Source organism: Marmota marmota, unplaced genomic scaffold, assembly GCF_001458135.2.
Source record: "Marmota marmota marmota unplaced genomic scaffold, marMar, whole genome shotgun sequence".
NCBI lineage: Eukaryota > Metazoa > Chordata > Mammalia > Rodentia > Sciuridae > Marmota > Marmota marmota.
Window position 1 is genome coordinate 852,486 of NW_025999899.1, and position 24,410 is coordinate 876,895.

General features: G+C 37.0%; 2 protein-coding genes across 5 annotated transcripts in view; one reads left to right on the forward strand and one right to left on the reverse strand.

Moving 5' to 3' along the window:
- Nucleotides 1-22,474, forward strand: part of Rabep1 (rabaptin, RAB GTPase binding effector protein 1) — a 96,464-nt gene extending 73,990 nt beyond the window's left edge. For 3 of the 4 annotated variants that reach the window (XM_015505908.2, XM_048798372.1, XM_048798371.1), the window contains 7 exons: nt 6,283-6,381; nt 11,506-11,646; nt 14,315-14,504; nt 15,276-15,331; nt 18,001-18,099; nt 19,017-19,133; nt 19,812-22,474. In XM_015505908.2, coding sequence (XP_015361394.1) covers nt 6,283-6,381; nt 11,506-11,646; nt 14,315-14,504; nt 15,276-15,331; nt 18,001-18,099; nt 19,017-19,133; nt 19,812-19,913 — 804 coding nt within the window. In that variant the 3' untranslated portion in view covers nt 19,914-22,474. Of the gene's footprint in view, nt 1-6,282; nt 6,382-11,505; nt 11,647-14,314; nt 14,505-15,275; nt 15,332-17,481; nt 17,564-18,000; nt 18,100-19,016; nt 19,134-19,811 lie in introns of all 4 variants that reach the window. The other variant, XR_007345686.1, reaches the window with a different exon arrangement.
- Nucleotides 22,475-22,751: 277 nt separating this feature from the next.
- The window catches only part of Nup88 (nucleoporin 88), a 29,590-nt gene continuing 27,931 nt past the window's right edge, over nt 22,752-24,410 (reverse strand). The window contains exons 14-17 of the mRNA XM_015505909.2: nt 24,256-24,336; nt 23,833-23,959; nt 23,559-23,677; nt 22,752-22,918 (exon numbers count right to left, since the gene is read on the reverse strand). Coding sequence (XP_015361395.1) covers nt 22,855-22,918; nt 23,559-23,677; nt 23,833-23,959; nt 24,256-24,336 — 391 coding nt within the window. The 3' untranslated portion in view covers nt 22,752-22,854. The remainder of the gene's footprint in view (nt 22,919-23,558; nt 23,678-23,832; nt 23,960-24,255; nt 24,337-24,410) is intronic.

Genomic DNA, 24,410 nt, shown 5'->3' on the forward strand with positions numbered 1-24,410 from the left:
TTTTTAAAAAGAGACATAGTAGGTATTCTTTTGCATTTGTCTTCCTTCACTTGGCAGGGTATGAAAGTACTGCCTTGATGCATGTAGTGGTTATTTTACTTTTTGATACCGGGGATTAAACTCAGGGGCACTTAACCACTGAGCCACACCCCCAGCCCTTTTTAAAAAATATTTTATTGTTTAGAGACAGGGTCTCGCTGAATTGCTTAGGGCCTCACTAAGTTGCTGAGGCTGGCTTTGAACTCATGATCCTCATGTCTCAGCCTCCTGAGCTGCTAGGAGTATAAGTATATGCCACTGTGCCTGGTGGATTTTCAATGTCATGTGTTGTACTATTGAGTGGATATACCATAGTTTATCTGTACTAATGTTGATGGACATTTTAGTTGTTTCCAGTTCTGGGATATCATGAATAATGTTACTTTGAAATTTCTGTATAGGGTTTGGTGAACATGTTTCTTTTAGGTCTATATCTAGGAGAAAGAATATCTGGTTCAAAATGCTCAAAATAGCCAGACACAGTGGTGGATGCTGGTAATTCCAGCTACTCAGGAGGAAGGAGGATTAAAAGTTCAAGGCCAGCCTTGGCAATTTAGCCAAACCTTGTCTCAAAAAAGAGAGAGAAGAGGGAAAAAAAAAAAAAAAAAAAAGCTGGGAATATAGCTCAATGGTAGAGTATCTCTGGGCTTAGTTTCTAGTACTGCAAATAAAAAAGGTCAAAATATGTATATTCACCTTTAGTAGATAAAAATACCTGTCTCTTTTCCAAAGTGGTTATACCAGTTTATACTCCCACCAGTGATGTATGAGAAGAACCCAAGGTCTTGAAAAACTTCATCTTATTACTTTAATTATAGTCATTTTGGTGGATGTGTAATGAATGATATTTCATTGTGGCTTAGTTTGCATTTCTTTGATGACCACTGAAATTATTTAGCATTTTTTACATTTATTGGTTGTTGGATATTGTGTGTGTGCATATACACTTACGAGAGAGAGAGAGAGAGAGAGAATCCTCTTTTTTCATCTTTTTTGTTGGTTCTTGATTTGCTTGGTGCTTGTTATATGATCTCATCAGAGCCTTTTGATTATATTTGCTGCATACATTTTCTACTCAGTAGCTTATGTCTTAAATAGTACTCTGATGTGTAGAAGTTTTTCTTTTTAATATACTCAGATTTATTGATCTTTATGGTTATTGATTTTTGTCCTTTTCTTAAGCTGTTGATGGACCTTTATCTAATTTATTTATTTATATTGTGGTATTGAGTATTGAACCCAGTGCCTCACACATGCTAGGCAAGTGCTCTACCACTGAGCCAAAACCCCAGCCCTGTCCTGATTTTTAAAATAATCTTCTCTTATACTGTAATTATGAAGATATTTTTGTATTTAGATTAATAGAAGTTGCATTGAATGAAGTTGTTTATGTTTATATAAAAAATTTATATGGAATTGGTTTATACATACATGCCACTATCTATTTGATGTAGGTATGGGTAAAATTTTATTTTTTCACATATATAGCCAAGGGAACTGGGATGTAGTATGTACTTAGTATCTTGTATAAAGATGGGTTCAATCTCCATAGCTACAGGTAAATAAACAAAAATAAAAAATAATTTAGGTAGTCAGTTTGTGTACTGTGTTGTGAAAATATCATCTTTTCCCCATTGCCCTGCAAGGTCATCTTTATCATTTATCAAGTGTATATATGTGTGGGTTAATTTCACGACTTTGTTCCATTGGTCTGTTTTTATGCCAAATTCTATACTGATTTATAATAAAATTTTATTTAGTTCTTTTTTTTTGAGAGAGAGCTATCTTTTCATTCATTTCAAAGCATTTACTTTTACCTCATGAAGCTTAGTTATAATAGCCATTTCAATACCTTTGATAATCTAACTTGGATCATTATGGTTTGGCATCTGTTGATTTTCTTTCCTCTTGAGCATTGGTCACATTTTTCTTGTTCTTTCTGTGTCAAATTTATTTATAGTGTCTTGGGAATTAGGAATATTTTATTATGAGACTCTGGGTTCTGTTAAAATCCTTTGGATAATGTTGATGGTTTTGTATTGTTTTGTTATAGGAGGTAGTCAACATGATTGGATTCAGTGCCCAAGTTCTCTCTTTCACTTATTTATTTTAATTTTTTATTTGTTCTTTTTAGTTATACTTGATAGTAGAATATATTGACATACATATATGAAGTATAACTTACCATTTTTGTCATTGTACATCATATGAGTTACATTGGTTGTATATTTGTATATGAACATAGGAAAATTATGTCCAGTTCATTTTACTGTCTCTCCTATTCCCATCTTCCCTTCCTTCCCATTCATTCACCCTTTTCTATTCCAGTGAACTTCTACTCCCCACTCCCTTACTGTGAGTTAGCATTCACATATCAGAGAGAACATTTGGCCTTTGGTTTTGGGGGGATTGGTTTACTTTGCTTAGCATGATAGTCTCCAGTTCCATGTGTTTACTGGCAAATGCCATAATTTCATTCTTCTTTATGGCTGAGTAATCTTCCATTGTGTATATATATTACATTTTCTTTATCCACTCATTTGTTGAAGGGCAACTAAGTTGGTTCCATAACTTAGCTGCCGTGAATTTAGTTGCTATAAACATTGATGTGGCTGTGTCACTGTGGTATGCATATTTTAAGTCCTTTGGGTGTATGCCAAGGAGTGGGATAATTGGATCAAATGGTGGTTTCATTCCAAGCTTTCTGAGGAATCTCCATACTGCTTTCCAGGGTGGTTGCACCAATTTGCAGTTCCATCAGCATTGTATAAGTGTACTTTCCCCCTGACATTCTTGCCAACATTTATTTTTACTTATATTCTTGATAATTGCCATCTGGTTGGAGTGAGGTGAAATATCAGTTAGTTTTAATTTCAAGTTCTCTTTTAATTTGTTTGAATTGGTAGTTTCTCTAATGCCTGTTCAGTTTTCCAAAGTCTTTGTTATGCTGCTTTGGGTCTGGTCTTCTGTGCCAACTCACAGGTGAGTATAGGACCATTGCTGGTTCATATTCATAATTTGGGGATCCTTTTTCTAGTTCTCATCTCTCTAAGATTATCCCCATGCTGTGTGGCTCACAGAGAGCCTGTTCTTGGCATCCTGGCCAGAAAGTATTATCTCCTATCCTGCTGCAGTTCACAGTTAGGACTGCATTCAGATTGATGCAGTGAGAAAGTGGGGTAAAAAGAGCAAGTAAACAGGAAACTTTTTTCTGTATAAATTGCTTTTTCTGGTTTTGATTTTTTTTTCTTCTTAATCTTTCTACTTTTGCCTCTTTTTCATGGTCCTCAGTAATGGCTTTTTATATTTTTATCCATAGTTTTTAGTTGTAATCAGTGAAAGTAAGGTCTTAATGGCAGAGTCCATCTCAGACAGCACCAGAAGTCTTGATTCTCTCACATTTAGTTTCTCAGAGGTAACTTTTTCTTTCTACTTTCTTGCAAGATGGACACTTTTGCCAGTGTTAGAATTTTTAATTACTTATACTATTTTCTTAAGCACTTTGAGATTATTATTCCATTGCTTCTGGCTTCCATGTTTCTGGTGAAAAGCCAGCTATTGGTCTTATTTTGGCTTCTTTAAAGCTAAAATGCTATTTTAAAGATGTTCATTTTGTCTTGTTTTTCATTGTTTTACTTAGCTACACCTGGGTATATTTTTCCTGTTTGGGTTTCACAGTGTTTCTTGGATCTCCAAGTTGATGTCTTATATCATAACTGGAAAATTCCCAGCCATTATCTCTCCTTAAGAGCTCATTTTTTTGTTGAACAGTATACAAAGTGAAGTTCACAAATCTCAAGTGTATAGTTTGATGAATTTTAACATGTGAAAGATATTACCAGGATCATCATCTAGATCAAGATTCAGATCATTTCTCATACACCTCATGCCCTTTCTTGGTCAGTAAATACTCCACCTACCTGCATATAGAGGTGGCCATTGTTATGAATTTTGACACTGTTTCAGTTATTTCTTGTTTTTGAACTTCATATAATTGGAATTGTATAGTGTATAGCCTTTAGTGTCTTGTTTCTTTGCTCTTAATCATGTATCTTCATCCATATTCTCTGTGTTAGCAGTTATTTTTAATACTTTGAATATTATATTGATAAAACTGAGGGACTTTGGGTTTTTTCTGATTTTTGGTGTCAAGTTTTCTATGAATATTCTTGTACATGTTTTTTGGTACACATGTGGGCTCGTTTCTGTTGAATACATCCAGAATTTAGGAGTAAAATTACAAGGTTATTGCATAGGCTTATTTTTCAGCTCTACTAGATATTTCCATTAGCTGTTATTTCTTTAAATGTTTATATACATATTAGACTTTCTCATTTCATCCATGCACCTTTTAACTTCTATATTTTCCATTGTATTACCTTTGTTTTTTTCAAATGTATTGTTTTTAGTGCACTAATTTTTTCTTCAAATGGATCTTTTCTGTAAACCCATCCTTTAAATTTATCATTTGAGTAATTTGTTTTTTTCAATGTATTATTTTCCATTTGGTTACTCTTCATTAGTTCTCTGGCAGTTCCAAATTTTGTCTTTTCAATCTTTAAATAAGTTTCTAATAATTTACGTATCTGGTATTGTAGACCTGTTTCTTTTGTCTGTTTTTAAGTATATTTCTTCTGTAGTTACATTTGAGTGCTGCATATTGTAAGTTGAAAAGTTATTGAAATAATAATAAAGCCTACGATGATGTCATTTTCCTTATGAGGGGGAGGCCTCGTGGTATTCAAAGTGCTGAATCACTTTAATCTAGTTACAGGAATTGGGATTATATATAGTTTTTTTTTTTTTTTAAACTTTGAGACAAGGTTTTGCTGAGTTGCTTAGGGCCTTGCTAAGTTGCTGAGGCTGGCTTTGAACTTGCAATCCTCCTGCCTCAGCCTCCCAAACCACTGAGATTACAGGCATGCATCACTGTGCCTGGCTTATATATATAGTTATGAAGGTTAGATTATTTAAAATTGTTCCCTTTCCCTAGGATGTGGGCCTCTGGGAACCCAACCCAAGTGTGGGATGTTAACCCTGGGGGTCCCTTTGCTTGATGTGTTCTGGGCTCTTCACTTTTGCTACCCTATCCTGGGGTTTTTAAACATCCTACTCAGCTTCTGAGTGTCATGTCTATTTCTTCTGAAGTAGGTACATGCTTCTAGAGAACTATTTCAGATACTATACTCTCCACATGTCCTCAGCCTGGTCCTTAGCTCTGAGATTTTTTTTTTTTTCTTTGTTAGTTTTCCAGTGTCTTCAAGTAATATAATTTATAATTTCATACAGTTTTTCTGATTCTCAGGTAGGTTAGTTGGTTCATATTATACTTTTTAAGTCATAATAAGTCCCTAAGAACATTAAAACTAATTCAAAGGTGTTAATTCAGTGATGTTAATTGTGTAGGTATTGCCCTTCAGTATTCCATCTTAGAAGATTGTAGCTAGTTCAGAAAAGATTAATTTTTTTTTCTTTGAAATGTATACCTTTTGTGTGTGGAGACAGCTCCAATTTTTTATTGATTTTTTTTTAAAAAAATTTAGTCTTTTATTTTTTTTGTCTTTTTAAAAAATTTTTATTTTTTTATTGATTTTTTTAAAAATAAGTGACAGTGGAATGCCTTACAATTCTTATTATACATATATAGCAAAATTTTTCATATCTCTGGTTGTATATAAAGTATGTTGACACCAATTCATGTCTTCATACATGTACTTTGTATAATGATGTCCATCACATTCCACCATCCTTGCTAACCCCCTGCCCCTTCCCTTTCCCTCCCACCCCTCTGCCTTATCTAGAGTTTGTCTATTCCTCCCATGCTCCCACTCCCTACCCCACTATGAATCAGACTCCTTATATCAGAGAAAACATTCAGCATTTGTTTTTTTGGGATTGGCTAACTTCACTTAGCATTATCTTCCCCAATGCCATCCATTTACCTGCAAATGCCATGAAAAAATTTTAGTCTTTTAAAAACTGTTATCTGTCACTAGTTCACTTGGTTTCACATCTGTCTAGAAAGCCATATAATGCTGTTTGGTCATGGCAGCACCTTGGGTTATCTGAAAGGTTGGTACTTTATATACAACACATGAGCATGTGTCTGTTAAAAGGAGAGATGGTCACCACGGACCAGTAAAATATTCATTCTGAACCCAGAATAATCAGAAGATGGCACTGTTAATTTCAGAATAATTAATTTGCTAACTGTATATTTTTCATGTATGCATTTTGTTTAAGATCTCTGCACTTGTCCTAAGAGCCCAAGCATCAGAAATCTTACTTGAAGAGTTGCAGCAGGGCTTTTCCCAGGCAAAGAGGGATGTTCAAGAACAGATGGTAAGTCAATATTTTAAATACGTGTTGCATACATTTATTCCTTGTCCATTTTTAAATCATCCGACGTGACTTTATCACCCTGTTCAAAGTGGTTACTGTTATGTTCTACAGAGCCTATGGGATGAAAGTAGTAGACAAAATCCTGCAAAGACATCTTTCTTTTTTTTAACCAACCTCACCCTTCTCCTCAATCTCTCATCTTTATTTAACACAATTTATTTTTCTGATTTTGGAAACTTAAACACAATGAAGTGTGGATCAATGTTTAATTTTTCAATTCCAAATACAAGCTAAAAAATTGAAATCTCTCATGAGTTTTAGTTGGTACAGCTTTTTGAATAGTCATTATGCTTTTCCTGGACAGCTAATTTACTTTGAATAACTTCAGTAATTTTGTGGGAATTATGAAAAAAATATATATTGTGCCTATTGTGGATTAGGGGAACTTTCTGAAGGCCATCAATTCTGAAAGGGATGAAAGCAGAGAGCTTTAAGAACAAGGGTTGGCTGGAGCCTTTGCAAAGTAGTTCCCAAGCTCAGGCCTCCTTCATCACAAGCCTGGCTATATTTGCCTCATGCATCCTTTTTCTCAAAGTTGGAACCCTGCATCTGGTAGCCTGAGTAAATTATGGCAGAGTTGGTCCTGCTGGTATGACCATACAAAGCTGCTTCTTACTCAGTTCATCTAGGGCTGACAATTTTTTTTGGTGCATAATTATACATAATAGTGGGATTCAGTTACATATTCATACATGCATTGGCCAGTATTTCTCCAGTCCCTCTATTCCTTCCTTTACTCTACTGGTCTCCCTTAGATTTTCATGAGACCCCTGCTCCCCACTTTCTTTTCCTTTTTAGTTTCAGGCATGACTGATTAAAAAAAAAAGGACAGAAACAAAAGTCTGTATGTGGAATGGTAATGATTTGTTTTTGATTGGCATTCAGCCATTGTCTGGAATGCACTTGGAGCAGATCCCTGAGTCCTGGCCCTCTTGGCTGGGAAGACCCATCCTAATCATTGACTGGAGAGTTCAAATTGATTCTCAGATCAGAGAACACAAAATAACAATCAAATAAATGATGACAAGGTTTCCTGCTGTGGTCCCCTTGCACCTTCTTCTTTCTTGTCTTTTGGAGGCCCTCTTCCTTTGCAGACACTTTTCAGGTTGATTCCACTTTAAACAAGTGTGTTGCAGGATGACATTGGAGAATTGTTGGAATTAAGGTTGAGGTCTTGTTAACTCCAATCTTTTTATCATTTTCTCAAAATTAGCACGAATAGTTCTTATGCTGAGAGAAAAGCTCAATCTCTCAGACCACTGCAGAGTGACTATAGTGGACTTAGGAATCTTAATATTTTCCCCTAACATTTTATTTTGAAAAATTTCAAACCTGCAGGGAAGTTTATGGAATCAACTCCTGTCATGTTAGTACACCAGTTGCTAATCTTTTGCTACTTCAGTGCATTTGCTGTATCATTTGTGCTTATGTATGTTGTGGTTTGTTTCTGCTACTTATTTGGAATTGAGTCATAGACATCATGATACTCGTAAATTCTCAATATTCCTAAGATGTTCTACGTGACCATAATACTTATTATATTCTTTTTTTTTTTTTTGGTGGTACTGGAGATTGAACCCAGGGCCTTGTGCATGTAAAGCAAGCACTCTACCAACTGAGCTATATCCCAGCCCTCATTACATTCTCAAAGTTTATCTAATTGTCCCTAATATTTCTTGATTTACATGCACAAGGCCCTGGGTTATAGCTCAGTTGGTAGAGTGCTTGCTTTACATGCACAAGGCCCTGGGTTCAATCNTTTTTTTTTTTTTTTTTTTTTGGTGTGGTGGTTGTGACTTTTTTTTTCTGTTCTTTTTTTTTGGTTCAGGAACCAATCAAGGATCTCATTGCATTTTAAAAAAATATTTATTTTTCAGTTGTAGTTGGACACAGTACCTTTATTTTTTATTTTTTTTTTATTCAGTGTCGATTATCGAACCCAGGGCCTTGAACGTGCTAGGTGAGCACTCTACCGCTGAGCCACAACCCCAGCCCCTACATATTGCATTTTGTTATAATGTTACTTTAGTCTCCTTTAATCTAGAACAGACCTCCCCCTTTTCATGACCTTAATGTTTTTGAAGAGTCCAGTCCAGTTGCCTTGTAGAATGTTTTAAGCTAATTGTCTTGCAGAATGTATTTCTATCTGCTCCCATACATACATAATTATTTCAGTTTGTGTTTGACTTATTCTGATTTTTTCCTCATGATTAAGTTTAAGTCAGACATTTGGGCAAGAATATTACCTAAGTTTATAACATCATGAGGCACATAATGATGAGTAGTTCCATTATTAGTGATGTTAAATATGATTAATTGGTTAAGGTGGAGATAAAATAATTTCAGGCTGCATCAGTATTGCTATTAACAGTTAACTTTTGGGCTGGGGATGTGGCTCAAGTCGTAGCGCGCTCGCCTGGCATGTGTGCGGCCCGGGTTTGATCCTCAGCACCACATACACATAAAGATGTTGTGTCCGCCAAAAACTGAAAAATAAATATTAAAAAATTCTTTCAAAATAAACCAGTTAACTTACCAAGTAAAATTCAACATTTCTTTGTAGTTGTTTCTCCCCTTAGAATGTATACAAGGTAAAGGATTCCAGTTTGGGTACTGTGTTCAGAAGTTACATGAGTTGAATTTTCTTTTTGGTTATATTATCAATTTGATACATAGTTTGTTTTGTACTTTGTTTTGTATCTTTGTTTCTGTTTGTACTACATTTTCATATGTCCACTTTTCTTTCTTGATTACTTTTTTTAAAAAAAAATATGTAGCCTGGTTAAATGTGTATACTCTTCTCTTTCCTATCCTGCCGCAGTCCGGCTGCAGCAAAATAACCGGGGGGTGACGAGCAACTTGTGTAGATTGATACAGCAGGAGTGGGAGCCGTTTATTGTAGGACAGGAGGGGTACATATGCATTCCACACAGCTTATCTTAATTAACATAAACTAGATACAGCAGTCAACCAATAAGGAATCTCCACACTTAATGGCTCTCTGGAGCCACCTCACAAACCACTCCCCCTGGCAAAATGCCAGGCACCATCCTGACTTGTTTACAGACTCTAACACTATCCCTTTTACCCAATTTCTTTTTTAAAAAATATTTTTTTAATATTTATTTTTTAGTTGTAGTTGGACACAATACCTTTATTTTATTTATTTTTATGTGGTGCTGAGGATCAAACCCAGGGCCTTGCACGTGCTGAGCGAGCACTTTACCGCTGAGCCACAACCCCAGCCCCTTTCACCCAATTTCTATCTGCTCCCATACATAATCATTTCAGTTTGTGTTTGACTTATTCTTCTGTTTAAAAAAAAATTTTTTTTTGGTACTGGGGATTGAACCCAGGGTGTTTAATCATAGAGCTACATCTCCAGCCCCCATTTTTTTTTTTTAACATGCCAACCGCTCACAACTATTTTTTTTTTTTTTAATAAAAGGGAGAGAGGAAGAAACACTCATTTTCTTCTTTTTCTTTTTTCATACTCAAAAGGTAGTAGGATGCTAATATTTAGTTATAAATGAATGGAAAATGATCATAAAACACAGCTGATTGTAGCCTAAAGAAAATAAGAGCCAGGACTGGAGGAAGAGTGCTTGCCTAGCATGTGTGAAGCACTGGGTTCATTCCTCAGTACCACATAAAAATAAAATAAAGGTATTGTGTCCACCTACAACTAAAAAATAAATATTTAAAATAAAAAAAAATAAAATAAGAGCCGGTGGAGCTTAACCAAAATTTGTCAATGATTTTGACTGCCTATCTGCAGCTCATTCATCACCTCCTCTTCCTTCCCCTAATTAGGTACCCCTTTGTCCTTTTATTGCTCAGTATGGTTTTTGTTACAGCACTTGCTTTGGTATACTTGTCTTTCTCTACTTGACTTTTAGCTTTTTCAGAGCAAAGTCTCTCTCTCTCTCTTTTGTCTTTACATTCCCTGTGGGCAGAAAAACATCTACCACAGAGTAGTAGCTGCTGAATAAATATTAGATGAGTGAGTAATCTACATTATGTATGCCCTTATGGCAAATGACTTAGTATTAAAAATTAGCAGAAATGAAATACTTTTGTAGTACAATAACTTCTACTCAAATTAGCTAGAATAACTTTTATATTTATACAAATTAATATGAAATATCTAAAATTATTTTACACTTGAGCAAGTGGAAGAATATAAGCATATTCTGTTGTAAGAATGAGCTTCTCAAGGGCCGTGTTAACTGAGCTTAGATCCTCTTGATGGCTTGCAGCATTGGGACTGCTGGGACATTCACAGTGATCCTAGATTTGAACAGACATGCATGTAATGGAAGAGGAAGACACTGCTTTTTATTTTGCTACACTTCCTGTTGAATACATGCCCTAAGGACAGGAGTTGTCTTAGAGGACATCTCCATTTGATGCAGTCTTTTTCTTTTTCTACTCCTGGATATTGAACCCGGAGGTGCTTAACCACTGAGCCACATTCCCAGTCCTTTTCAGATTTTTAATATTTGAGACAGGGTCTCACTAAGTTGCTTAGTGCCTCTTAAATCTTTTACCTCAGCCCCCAAAGCTGCTGGGATTGCAAGTATACGCCACTGTGTCCAGCTCTCAGTCCTTTTTATTCTTTATTTTGAGACAGAATATTGCTAAGATATCTAGTCTTGAATTCTCCTGCTTCTGCCTCCCAAGTAGTTTGGATTATAGGCCTGTTCTGCTACGCACCTCCATATAGGCCTTGATTCTATTGGTAACTTCCATTGAGCTGGAGATCGTGGTCTTCTATAGCCCAGAGATGGGGGCAGGGGGAAAACCTCATTATTTTTGAGATATTGATAGAAATATGGAAGAATGAGCTTAGTTCTTTGTCTCATTGCCCATCTCCTTGTTGAATACAAAAGCTGCAATCAGAAAAAAAAATTCTTGAGTTGCTCTTTCTAAGTCTTGCCGAGCTTTATTACACACCCCTCCATCCTCAAATCTCATTGGGTTTGGCCTTATTTTTCTCTGGTCTGGCTATCACTAGACCAGAATTACTTTTCTGGCTGTGATTAGTATCTATTTCTATTTCAGGCAGTGCTGATGCAGTCACGGGAACAAGTTTCAGAAGAGCTGCTGAGGTTACAGAAAGACAATGACAGCCTCCAGGGAAAGCATAGCTTACATGTGTCCTTGCAGCAAGCAGAAGACTTCATCCTCCCAGACACGATAGAGGTTAGTGTATTTCCTGTGTGATCCAAAATGTAAACAAGTGTGTTTTTCGAAATGGCTATAAATTCTTTTTTAAAACAACTTTATTGAGATATAATTCACTTACTAAACAATTTAATCTTTTTAAAGTATACAATTCAGTGTTTTCTAGTATATTCATAAATAAGTGTAGCCACTATGACAGTCACTCTTAGAACATTTTCATCACCTAAAAACAAACATACATAAAAAAACAACAAACTCTTACCCTTTAGCCATCACTCCTGTTCCCCCTCTACCCCAACATTAACCAACTACTAATTTACCTTCTATCTCTGTAGATTGCCTATTCTGGCCTTTCATGTGAATGGAATCATATCACATTCCATAGTATTTTGGGTCTGACTTCTTTCATTGGGCAGCACTATTTATTTCTTCAGTGATTGAATAAAACTCCATTGTATGGATGTTTTATCTGTTGATGGACATTTGGGTTGTTTCCATTTGGGGACTGTTACAAATAATGCTGCATAAACATCCACATGCAGAGTTTGGTATGGCCATGTTTTCATCTCTCTGGGTATATACCTTGTAGTGGAATTGCTAGGTTATGTGGGAACTCTGTTTAAATCATTGGAATCTAATTAAACTGTTTTCTAAAGCGGTGGCACAGAACTATCTTGTCTTCCCATCATCAGTGTGTAAAAGCTTGGATTCCTCCACATCCTTGCCAACACTTCTTGTTATTTTTGATTATAGCCATCCTAATGAGTTTGAGATGGTAATTCATTGTGGTTTTCATTTGCATTTCCCTAATGACCAGTGGTAATGAACATCTCTTCATGTGCTTATTGGCCTTTTGTATATCTTCCCTAGATACATGTTTATTTAGATCCTTTGTTAATTTAAAAATCAGATTATTTGTCTTTTTCTTACTGAGTCATAAGAGTTCTTTTTATTATTTAGAATAAGTCCTGTATGAGATACAATTTGCAAATGTTTTCTTCCATTTGAGGGGTTGTCTTTTTTTACTTTCTTGGTGGTATCGTTTGAAGCACAAAATATTTTAATTTTAATGAAGTCCAGTTTGTCTATTCTTTTCTACTGTTCCTTGTGCTTTTGGGGTCATGTATAAGAATCTTTTGCCAAATTCAAGATCTGTGTAGTTATTCAGAACTAGATAGAGAGAATGCCAGAAATTAAAATTTAAATTAAATTAAAAACAGTCACCACATTGGCTCCTTATATTTATTTTTTTTCTAGCTCTGAAAGGTCAAATTACACCCATCATCTTTCTGTTCATAAAGAAAATACTTTGGGTCACTTATATTCTTCTGTGGTTGGGTGAATGTGGGCTATAAAATCAGTTTCCTTTGGAAATTTGTCCCCTTAACTTGATCCTACTTTTATACCCTTTTCTTTTTTTTTATTTTTACTTTTATTTCTAGATGTTTGTTAGATGAGCACTCTACCACTGAGCCACAACCCCAGCCTAATTATTTCTAGAGTTTGAACATATAAAAATTATCTTCTTAGACTAAACCTATTAAACCCTATAAGCAGTACAGGTGAAGATGAGATTTCTTAGAGCAATTTCAAAGTGAAGCAGAAAAATATTGTTTGTAAGGTCCCTTTTTCTTTTGTATTTTAAATTATAATTGTTTAAAAAATGTATTTAAAAATCAAACATTAAATAAATTTATAGTTTTGTGTGTTTCCCTTAAACCTGTTCTGTAGATTCAACCTCTGCAATATGGACCTCATTCTTTTTTCTTATGCACATCTTAACATTATTGTTATTTTTTACTTTTATTTGATGATTTATATTCAATTGTTTATCTTGCCTTTAGCCACATGCAGTCATGCAGTCACCTCCCACAGCTTGTGTCTAGTTCAGGTTCCTGGCTTTCATAGGAGAGCCTTCCTCCTTGCTCATCAGAAGGTATTGGAAACCTGGGTGCTTTGCTATTAGCTTAAAATCACTATACTATCACCTGCTGTCTATAGAAAATTATAGTTGTTATACTTTTCTCTTTTGGTCAGAAAGACTTCTCTGTTCTGTATTCTCTACAGACTTTTTATTTCTAGATTTTAAAGGTTATCTAAAAATACCAGTTTTTACTTTACAGTAGCTTTAGGATATAACTGGAAATATTTTTAGAAGATGCCAGTACTAAAATTTAGGGGAAAATAAGATTCGCACTGAATTTATTATAGAAAAACAGCTAATCACCTTAGAAGCATCCTTTGCTACTTAGCTCTGGCTTGAGATACTATTTTGCCTATGGTAGATATTCAGTTTAAATGAATAAATAGGTAAGTAATTAAATTTCATTCTCTTAGAGTTCACACTTACTCCTGAGGATTTTTCCCCCCTTCACTTAAGCTACTATTTCTAGTGAACCTAGTATTGCAAGTCATTTAACATTTTAATTGTTTTGCTTAGGAAATAGGTTGAGGGAAACATGTAGTTCACAACACACATTTTTGACTGGAATTGTCTTTCTTCTGAAACATTGGGCATTAACATGACATGTCATGTGCCTTTGAAGCCCTATGTGGGTTAAAGATCAGAGTCTTAATATTTGAATCATTTAGAACAATATCTGAAATTCTGGTTGTAGAAGATCTTTTGTTTCTTTACTTCCTTTCACCATCACAAATCCAATAACTACTTGTTTCTTGAATCCAGGTGCTCCAGGAATTGGTATTAAAATACCGTGAGAACATCATTCATGTGCGGACAGCAGCAGACCACATGGAAGAAAAGCTGAAGGCTGAGATACTTTTCCTAAAAGAGCAGATTCAAGCAGAACAGTGTTTAAAAGAAAACCTTGAAGAAACTCTGCAGCTAGAAATAGAAAACTGCAAGGAGGAAATAGGTGAAGATAAAAGTGATATAGTGTAGAATTGGTTACTAAATAAAACTTTTACTTCCTTTTTTTCTTGGCGGGGGTTGGGGGGGCAGCGGTACTAGAGATTTAACCCAGGGGTGCTCTACCACTGAGCTATACCTGGCCCTTCATTATTTTTATTTTGAGATAGGGTCTCAGTAAGTTGCTGAGGCTGGCCTAGAACTTAGGATCTTCCTGACTTAGCCTCCTGAGTCACTGGGATTAAATAAAACTTCTCTGATTGTGAAAATTAACAGTTGGTCATAGGATGTGGAAAAGAGGAAAGTATAGGAAAAAAGTAAGGATTCAACCCATTTTTCTCAGATGTTCTGATATATCTAGTAATATGGCAACTAAAAAACTGAAAACAAAAAATCTTGTGTTTTTTAGGAGCTCTGATGACCTTTCTTTGTCAGTTACTAACAGAAAAGAACACTGGAATCCAGGCCACTTGGAATGCAGTTAGATGGGTGATATTTCCAAGTAGAACTTTGATGTGTTAACTGCTAGGAGTATCTTTTCCCCCTGACAGTCAGATGTGTATACTTGATGGAGAGGTAGTTTATAATAGTGTCCTTTCATGTGGACTCTGCCTTTACCTGAGCTTGATAATGATGCTGCTTAGTTGGGGATAGTTTTGAGAAAGGACCTTTTCCCCCATGTTCAGTATATATTTGAGTCCTTTGGTGTAGCTTAAGGAAAAAATAATAATGCACAATAATAAATGATTGCTAATATTTCTCCCCTTTCCTCTTACAGCTTCCATTTCTAGTCTGAAGGCTGAATTAGAAAGAATAAAAGTAGAAAAAGAACAGGTGAGTCATAAGTTTAAAATTAATTCTGTCAACAATCAGTTGATATTTAATCTTAGAGCCAAGGAATAAGAAATAGTTGAGCACAATACTTGGCCTTTAAGGAACTTTGGATGATGATGAACATTTATTGAGAGGCTGTTGTGTGTCAGGCTGTGTTGACTGGAGGAGGAAAGGGGAAGAGGATGACTTGACTGTAGCCTGGAGTCTCCATTGTCGTGGGAAACAGGCAGGCATGGTCCTGACATGATGTACACATAAAGCTACCGTAGGAGTGTGTAGAAAACATTTCTAAGTAGAGCATGCTGTCTAGCTGGCTTGGAGTCCTCTTTTAGACAACACAACACCTGTGGCAGGTAACCCATTCAGTTCCTGGCCTCCTTATTCCTTTAGTCAGAGATCTTGGCCTCCACTCTGCCCTCCTTGGCCACAGCTTTCATCATCCTGGTCTTACTCCTACAGGTCCTTCTGGGTACTTCCTCCACTTCTTTACTTCCCTAACTTTTAACTTTTCCTTTCTCTTGGATTAAGTAACTCCTTCTTGGCTTTGCTTTCTTTACTTCCAAGCTGCAACTTAAACACCTTGCCTCTTCAGCTAGTCTTCCATGCACATTCTCCAATCCCCAGATTCCTTGTCCTTCTGCTGCCCTCATTTAATTACTGCCCAACTTTGGCTTAGACCTGGTGTCCCCAGGCTGCTGATGCCATCAGTTCTGCTCGTGCTGTTAGATGGGGCTCTGGTGTTCCCAGACAGCCTTTCATTTGTCCTAAGGTGTCTCTCTTCCATCCCCTGTGGGGACTACTTCAGTCATTATCACCTCAAATCCCTCACACTCAGCAGATGCTGAGCTCACTCTGCAGTCATAATGCAGGACCATCTTCAGGCTCCTCGGTCACTTGTTCTCCTGCTCTTATTCCCAGCCTTCTCTCTTCTTTCTTGAGAAAATGATGATCTGTTTCTCACCATAGTATGTCACTGCAGAGGTGCTTTCACTGAATCTCTCTCGTGTTTTCCAGCCTTCCACTCTGAGTCTTGGGCTCTTTGTTGATCTTTCCTATTACTCAGATATGTTCAGGTGTCTCCCATTAAAAGGGAAAGTTTCTCTTTGCACTTCTCTCAAGCCACCTTTCTTTTCTTGACTGCCACATTTTTGTTTTTAGTGCTTGGGATTGTGTCCTTGGATTTGCATGTGCTAGGGCAGGCACTGAGCTACATTCTCAGCCCTTGTTTAGTTTTATTTTGAGACAGGGTCTCACTGAGTTGCTCAGGCTGGCCTTGAATTCTAGGTCTTAAGCTGTCCTGCCTCAGCCTTACAAGTAGCTGAGATTACATGAATGCCTGGCTTTTGTGCAACATTTTTTTTTTTTTTTTAAGGTAGGGCCTCACACATACTAGGCAAGTACTCCACCACTGAGCTGTACCCCAGCCCTTTTTATTTTTTATTTTGAGGCAGGGTCTCACTGGTTGCCCAGGCTGGCCTTGAACTTGTGATCTTCCTGCCTTGCTGGAATTAATAGGTGTGTGCCACTGTTCCTGGCTTGCTGACACTCTTGAAGAGGGGCCTCACAAGCAGTCCTTACCTGCTGCAGCCTGCCTCTGCCTCCATTTGGCTACTATGATTGCATTATAGAGATGACTATAGGGCTGGTAGTGTGGTTCAGTGAGCCACGTGTGTGAAGCTCTGGGCTCAGTCCCTAGTGCCAGAAAGCAGGGGTGCGGGTGGGAGAAATGAGAGAGGGAATAAACTGTACTCAGATAACTAACACCTTATCATTTTACTCCACTGTCACCCTGTGTGGTTTCAGACTCACTTCTCACCTTAAATATTTTAAGAGCTTGTTTCCTAGCCAGGTGAGGTGGTACACACCTGTAATCCCAGCAGCTCAAGAGGCTGAGGCAGGAGGATCATGAGCCAGCCTCAGCAACTTAGTGAGGCCCTAAGCAACTCAGTGAGACCCTGTCTCTAAATAAAATATATACACACACAAAAGTGCTGAGGATGTGCTTCAAAAAAGAGCTTGTTTCCTGTCTCCTGAATTTAGCATCTTGAAATTCATCTCTATATTAAAAGCAAGGTGATCTTCAAAAAATTACAAACTCAACTATGACGTCTCTTGTTGAAAAACCTTCCAGTGGCTTCCTTTATCCACAGGACAAGTTGGTATTCCTTAGCCAGCCAGAGATCTCTTCTTGCCTGACATGCCTCAAATTCTACAGCCCGGACACTGCTGTGGGTAAGAACCCACCACCATTCCTGAAGGCATTTTTATGCATGCCACCGTTTCCCTCTTTTTTGAGTGTCTCTGTTTCTTTTCTCCCTGTTTTCCTGCCTCTATAAACATTTTCATCTTTTAATAGTCAAGCAGCATTTCTTCTAGGAAATACTTCTTAAGTTTTCTGGCAGAATTAAGTACTTTTTCCTTCTTCTGGGTTCACATGCCATAATTATTAACATGTCTGGTCTCTCCTGATTTCTCCAGCTCTAAGCCTTAGAACATGGTAGGTACCCAATAAGTAGTTAATGAAAAAATAGTTCTGGAAGGAAAAACAGAATCCAGACATTAAAAGGTGAGAAGTACATTCCAAACATAGCCTGTAGGCTTTTCTAGGCAGCATGCTGTGGCCTATAGGGAGTTTGTAAGGTTCAGCTTTTTCCTTTTTAATTTTACAGTTGGATTCTACATTTAGAGAGAAGTCTCAACAGCTTGAGAATCTTCAGGAGATAAAGATCAATTTGGAAGACCAGTTAAAGAAAGAGACTGCTGCTAAGGTGATATTTTTGTGGTTATTTAACTTTTAAGGCTAAGAATGTAGGAACACATCTTAATTGTTTACAAAACCAAATCAAACCAATATTGCTGGTATGGAATATCACCTTCTGAAAGTAGGGAAGACTAGCTGCTTGCAAAAAGAAAATGAATTTGAATCAGAGTTGGAGTAAATCTTCATTCTGCCAGCCCTAGAGGCCTGTCATAGGCTTTAGTAGGCCAGACTGGCCATCAGGGCCATTAAACCAAGCTTGGGCAATGCCCAGTTAGAAACATGCTTTGAAATGTTCATTTCATTTGAATGATGTGTCAGATCATATGATTGTATTGAACCACATTTACTGCCTGAATTGATTGATCCAGTTAGAATTGAAGGGCATTTGGCTAATTGTAGGGAGAGTTGCCTCTAGAAAACATCTTAGTGAACTGTGTGGTCAGACATTTAGGTGCAGAAATGTTCTGTTGGTGTTATTCAATAGCCACTTGTCTTTAGAAAGGCAACAGTTCACATCCTGCTGAAGTTTTGTGCTATAAGGAAGACTGGGGCATATTTACTGAGAATTTTCCTGGTGGATATTTGTCTGTTGTGATTGTCAGAGGAAATCCCTGAGGTTTCTATCCCTGTTGCTGTGACAGCTACTGATCTTAGCAGCTGTTTTTATATTAATCACTGTCACCAGTTGCTAGAGGTAGCTGGTGCAGTACTTTAATCCATTTTTATCCTGGCTTTTGTGTCCAATTCATTTTAGATCCTAGAGCAGATATCTTGGCCAGTTTGTACCCTTGTCCTATAGATAAAGAGAGATTAGTGGGATATGGGAGATATCTTCCCTAGGAGTAGGTAACAAGTTTAAGTTTCTGCTGAGTAATTCTGACTTTTGCCTCTTTGGCATTAACATTCAAAACTTTTATATTTTAGGCTGCTGTTGAGCAACTAATGTTTGAAGAGAAGAACAAAGCTCAGAGATTACAGACAGAATTAGATGTCAGTGAACAAGTCCAGAGAGATTTTGTAAAGCTTTCTCAAACCCTTCAGGTGAGGCATTTGGGGAACCACTGTGAAACTGTGGGGAGAGAATCTTGCCATCCTTGAGCACTAGAGTAGCTAGCAATGTAGTGTCTGCAGCTGCCTTTACCTCTACCCCAAATGTCTACCTAGACAATCAAGCCAGAACCTACAGAACCTTGATCTCTTTCCTCTATACCTTGCTATATGAGTATAAACTTGTATTTTATGACCTAAATTTTTAAAAAACTACTTAGTGTCCAGCCCAGAGCATGGTGTTCCCTCCAGTAAATTCCTTGTCTCCCCCTGACTCCTTTCCTTGAGGGCCCAGCTTATGTTTGTCCTCTCAGTGGAACCTTCTAGGTCCCTGAGCTGAGTCTGAAGTACTTCCTTCCTCCACCATGCTCCCTCGGCACTCTGTCAATGTCTAGTGACATTTAGTAGACTGTCAGCTTGTTTTCTTCCCAGCTGAACTGTGTCTTCTTGGGGATTGAGTCAGGTCTCCATAATCACAGCATTTATATTCATAATACTAGATTGTTACAAAGTAGCTTTGGGGAATTTTAAAAATTAAATTATTCTTGCTGCTGCCTTCCTTCTCTGAAATGACTGCTCTGGTGAATTAATCTGCTGCATCTCAGCTAAACCAAAGGCTGAGAAAATCTAGGCAATGGGCCACCTGCACATATCTCACCATTGTTTCTCCAGGTGCAGTTAGAGCGGATCCGGCAAGCAGACTCCTTGGAGAGAATCCGGGCAATTCTGAATGATACCAAACTGACAGACATTAACCAGCTCCCTGAGACATGACACCCTGACAGCAGGATTCTAGTCTGCACTTTGGGGTTTTTAACTCATCTTTAGATCAACATTAATTATTATTTAACTGTTAACTGAAGAAGCCGAAGTCACAACAAAAGGACGATTGGAGAAATGCTTATTTCTGGTGAGAGAAGACTGTGCAGCACAGGGACAGCCAGCAGCCAGGGTCATTTGCAGCCAACAGACCTTTCCAATGAACACTAACCAGACTCCGGGCTTGATTCCAACAGGTTTGGGATCAGATTTGGTGATGGAAAAGGGCTGTATCTTTGCCTGATTTCTCCAACATAAAATTTTCAAACACATTTTCTTACCCTAAAGCAACTTCCCAGTAGTGTTTGGAATTACATTTTCTGTTCATAGTGAGAGAATTTCTTTTTCTGTTGTCTAGAGAGCTCATCAGTAACAGTATTCAGATAGCAGACAGAGGTGTAGTATGCTGTATGAATATTTTATATTAAAATATGAAGTTTGAGAGCAGGCCATTGGCTACTGACTGTATTTCCCTCGTTTAGTGCATTTTCTTCTTTTTACCATTTTATCTTATATTGGAGGATTTTTAAATGCTACTGAAACTTGCCTAAGAACTTTAAGACTGTGGCAAACCAAACCAGTTCAAGTACAGAATTAGGAGGATTTGAAAACTTGGCTGAGGTTATATATGGATAATTATATATATGTATGTATATATACATATATATGTATGTATATATACATATATATGTATGTATTGGAAGTTGAGTTTAAAGGAAAAGCACAAGAAACTATTTGGAAGCACTTTTTCTGCATACCTGGAAGATCTTCGTGGGCCCCACAGGTGCCGGGGTTGAACTGGCACCAGACTTTTGATGTTTTGGCCTAGTTATTGGATCAGTGAAAAAATAATAAACAAACTATACCTGACATCATCTATCATATATTTATAAATCTACTTATTTTCAACTTGAATCAGTGAGCTTAAATACTATTTGTTTTAAAAGTGTCAAATATAGAAAAGTAATGAGGTTTGGCAGATACTTACTTGATGTTTTCTTTTACAATTTTGATCTGGAGTGTAAGTGACAATGCTCACAGTGAAATTGGGGGGAAATCCATTTAGTGTATCAATCAGTTTGGAAATCTGCTCTGTCATTTTCCAAGAGTGTGAGTTTCTTGTGTGAAGAAAACCTTGGTGGAACAAGTTGTTTTTGCCATAGCTTCATGAAGTGTTGCAGAAACAGTAAATTTGTGTCATGCTCACTGTTCACCTGCTGCAGTACTGCCCCAAGAGCAGCTAGTGGAAGGCTCTGTTTAATTCACCATGTACAACATTCAAAAGGAAAAATGTTTAAGTACTTTTTTTTAATTGATGTTGAATAGCAGAGGGATACCTGAAGGAACCTTATAGGAATTAGTGAACTTTGTTATAAATGAAGTCAGTATGGATTTGTCCTAAAGATCTTTCTTCCTCAGGATAAATGATAAGGACTACATCACATCATCCCATGGATTATTTTTGTAGTCTTGCATTCATGATTATGAATTTAAAAGTAAATACTAATTATGAAAGTAGTGCTAAAGGCTTGTCATGCATGAAGCATTATAATTGATTGAAGTCCTTTTGTATAAAGTCTACTTGGTTTAAAGGAAACATGTCCTCTTTGAGTTACAGGGAATTTTGTTAGTTACAGAATATGATTTACACAGTTAAGACTAGTTCCTTGCATAGGCCCCAAGCTTATTTAGCACTATAAATCATGAGGAGTAATTCGTAATCTTTCTGAACCATTGTTTCCAGTTAACTGCTGAGACTGAGCACCTTTTTTTTTCTCCAGAAGATGGGTATTGGGGCAATAAAATCATGATTAGGGAACTCTTCATGGTCTGTACTATGGCAGATGCAAACTGTTGGAATCCACTAAATTGAGAAAAATATCCTAGAAAAACCCAAATTGAGACTGCATTTTAACAGTCTGGTATGAAACAAACTGCTGTGATACTCTCCAGGTAGGATTTTCTGAATAAATCTCCAGGTGGGATTTTCTGAATAAATGAAATCTGATTTAAGAAGGTGAAATTTATCCCTTCTAAGGAAAAGATCAGTTGGGTTTCACAAGTGTTCCTGTGCTTGTATTCAGTCTATGTACACCTGTTCTCTCGCATGTCTAACCCAATTTACCTCTTACCTGTAATGTACCTTACAATGTGGTTTTTAATTGGCAGTCACTTGGCCATTTCTAGGCAGGTATGGTTATTACCTTTCAGAACTCATATTGGCAGGTACAAAAAGATGTAAAGCTGAGACAAAACCATATACTGCCTACCAAGCTATTTCTTTCTTTCTTTAAGGTGCTAACACTTGCACCTTGTACCTACTCAGTCGAGACACAGCACAGCCAAACTCAGCTCTGAAAGGTAATAGTGCCTGTGAGAAGTGAGCAGAGGTGGCCTTGGCAATTGTGGATCTTTAGCTCTGCTCTGAGCAGATTGCAGGTGTAACTGTTGCTAACTGTACTGAAGGTGTTTCCTTAAGAAGAAGTGTTCAAATTAAAAAAAGCTGCTGCCCAGTAGACTGTGTGGCCTTTTCCTTTGAATTCTAGTGTTGTGATGCTACTTTAAAATGCAGCTCTTATTCTGGCTTCAATAGAGAGAAAGTTCAGTAGGGTCAAGGAGACTTGGAAGTGTACAGCTGAAAGCCTGTGTCTCAGGGTGGTTTTGTTTTTGAAAATGATACCGGGCCCTTGTTGCATACGATCACTGAGTTTAGTTATAAAGCACATTCTAATTTTTAAATATATTTATTCAATAATTATAAAACAAATATTAAAAATGATAAACCACACCAAATTCATCCAAAAAAATGCTTCTTTATAAATTAGTGCTGTTTGGTTTACAGTATGGGTTTGAATCTTCAGTTTTGTTAATTTCAGTTGTGAATCTAATCCTGGTGTCAGAAGTTTACATGATTTCGGATATCATTGATTTGCTTCACCATTTCCCTTATGTGTTCACCCCTGTAAAATCATAAAGTCACTCATTTTTAGAGATGAAAGTCATTAGTACAGAATCTTAAGAACTGAAACGAGTAATGCTGAATTATCTAAGAACTTCTCTGCTTAAATTAACAACTTACGGTTCCAGATGGATAGTAGGTATTTACTCATTTAAGGCGGCAAACTGGTTCAACTACTGGAATTTATTTTTTGTGGCTAAGTACTGGGGATAGAACCCAGGATCTTGTGTATGCTACTTGATTGCTCTACCACTGAGCTGTATACCTCCAGCCCCAGGAATTTTTTTTTTAATATTTATTTTTTAGTTGAAGGTGGACACATGATATCTTTATTTCATTTTTATGTGGTGCTAAGGATCGAACCCAGTGCCTCACACATGCTAGGCGAGCATTCTACCATTGAGCAACAACCCCAGGAAATATTTTTGAACATAGTCTCTGTCTGGGAAAATACTTTTGACCACACAACAAAATCACATTATAGAAAAGCCATCATATTCCATACTCATTGCTTAAGTCCCTATTCTAGTAATTAGTGATGTGCAGACACTAAAACTTGGGAATCTTTACCTGGGCAGACAGAGGTCGACTTTGGCATACTCCAGAGAAAAAAACTAGCAAGTTTATAAGCATTTACTTACTCCTCCTTCAGAATGGACTGGATGCATTTCCGCTGGTAGGCACTGAGGGTGATGCTCGGTTTTTGAGGACTTGGCACCTTTTCCATCTTTCGCTGTTGATAGTCTTTTTTCATAGTAACCTTAAGTAATCAAACAGAACATGAATATTTTAGTATGCTTTGCCACACGTTTTTACATGTTTTAATCTGTTCTTGTTATATTTTATGAAATTATTTTCTGTAGCATAATGCTTAAAAAATAAGACTGAATTTAACCACCTTGTACCCATTCCTACCTGTTTGATGGCATTGCCCAAATGTCGAAGTTGATCCGGTATCAGCTGTAATTCTTTCTTCATGTCTCTCTCACTATCAGAGAGAACTGGGAGCTGAGAGTGAAAACTGTGAAGTACTTTTTTCATCCTTTAGATAAGGTAAGCAAACATCTCAGCTTAAGATCTCCGCTAATTATGAGAAATATAATCACAATAAAGCTTGTAATTCAAGACTCTGGTATCTGGGGAGGAGGTCTCCACAGGATAGATTAGGGGAAAGTGACATATCTTTCCTAACATATACTTCAGAGGAGAAACAGGGATCCATTCAATTCTATAGGTATGTGAGCAACTGCTAAGGTCTATTTTCTTCATAATACTATTAGTACTTAATAAGGTTGCTAGTATCTGAGTAGGGAACTGAATATTACACAGACCACTGACCTATTCATGATATCTTCTTGTTTTTCCTTGGCTTCCTCATATTTGTCAGCTAAGCGCTCAGCCATTTCCCGTAGACTCTTCCTGATGGCATAAGAAACAAAGACTCTTGGGGTTCACTGATGTGTTCAACATCTTGAGGTGAGATTCAGTCCCCT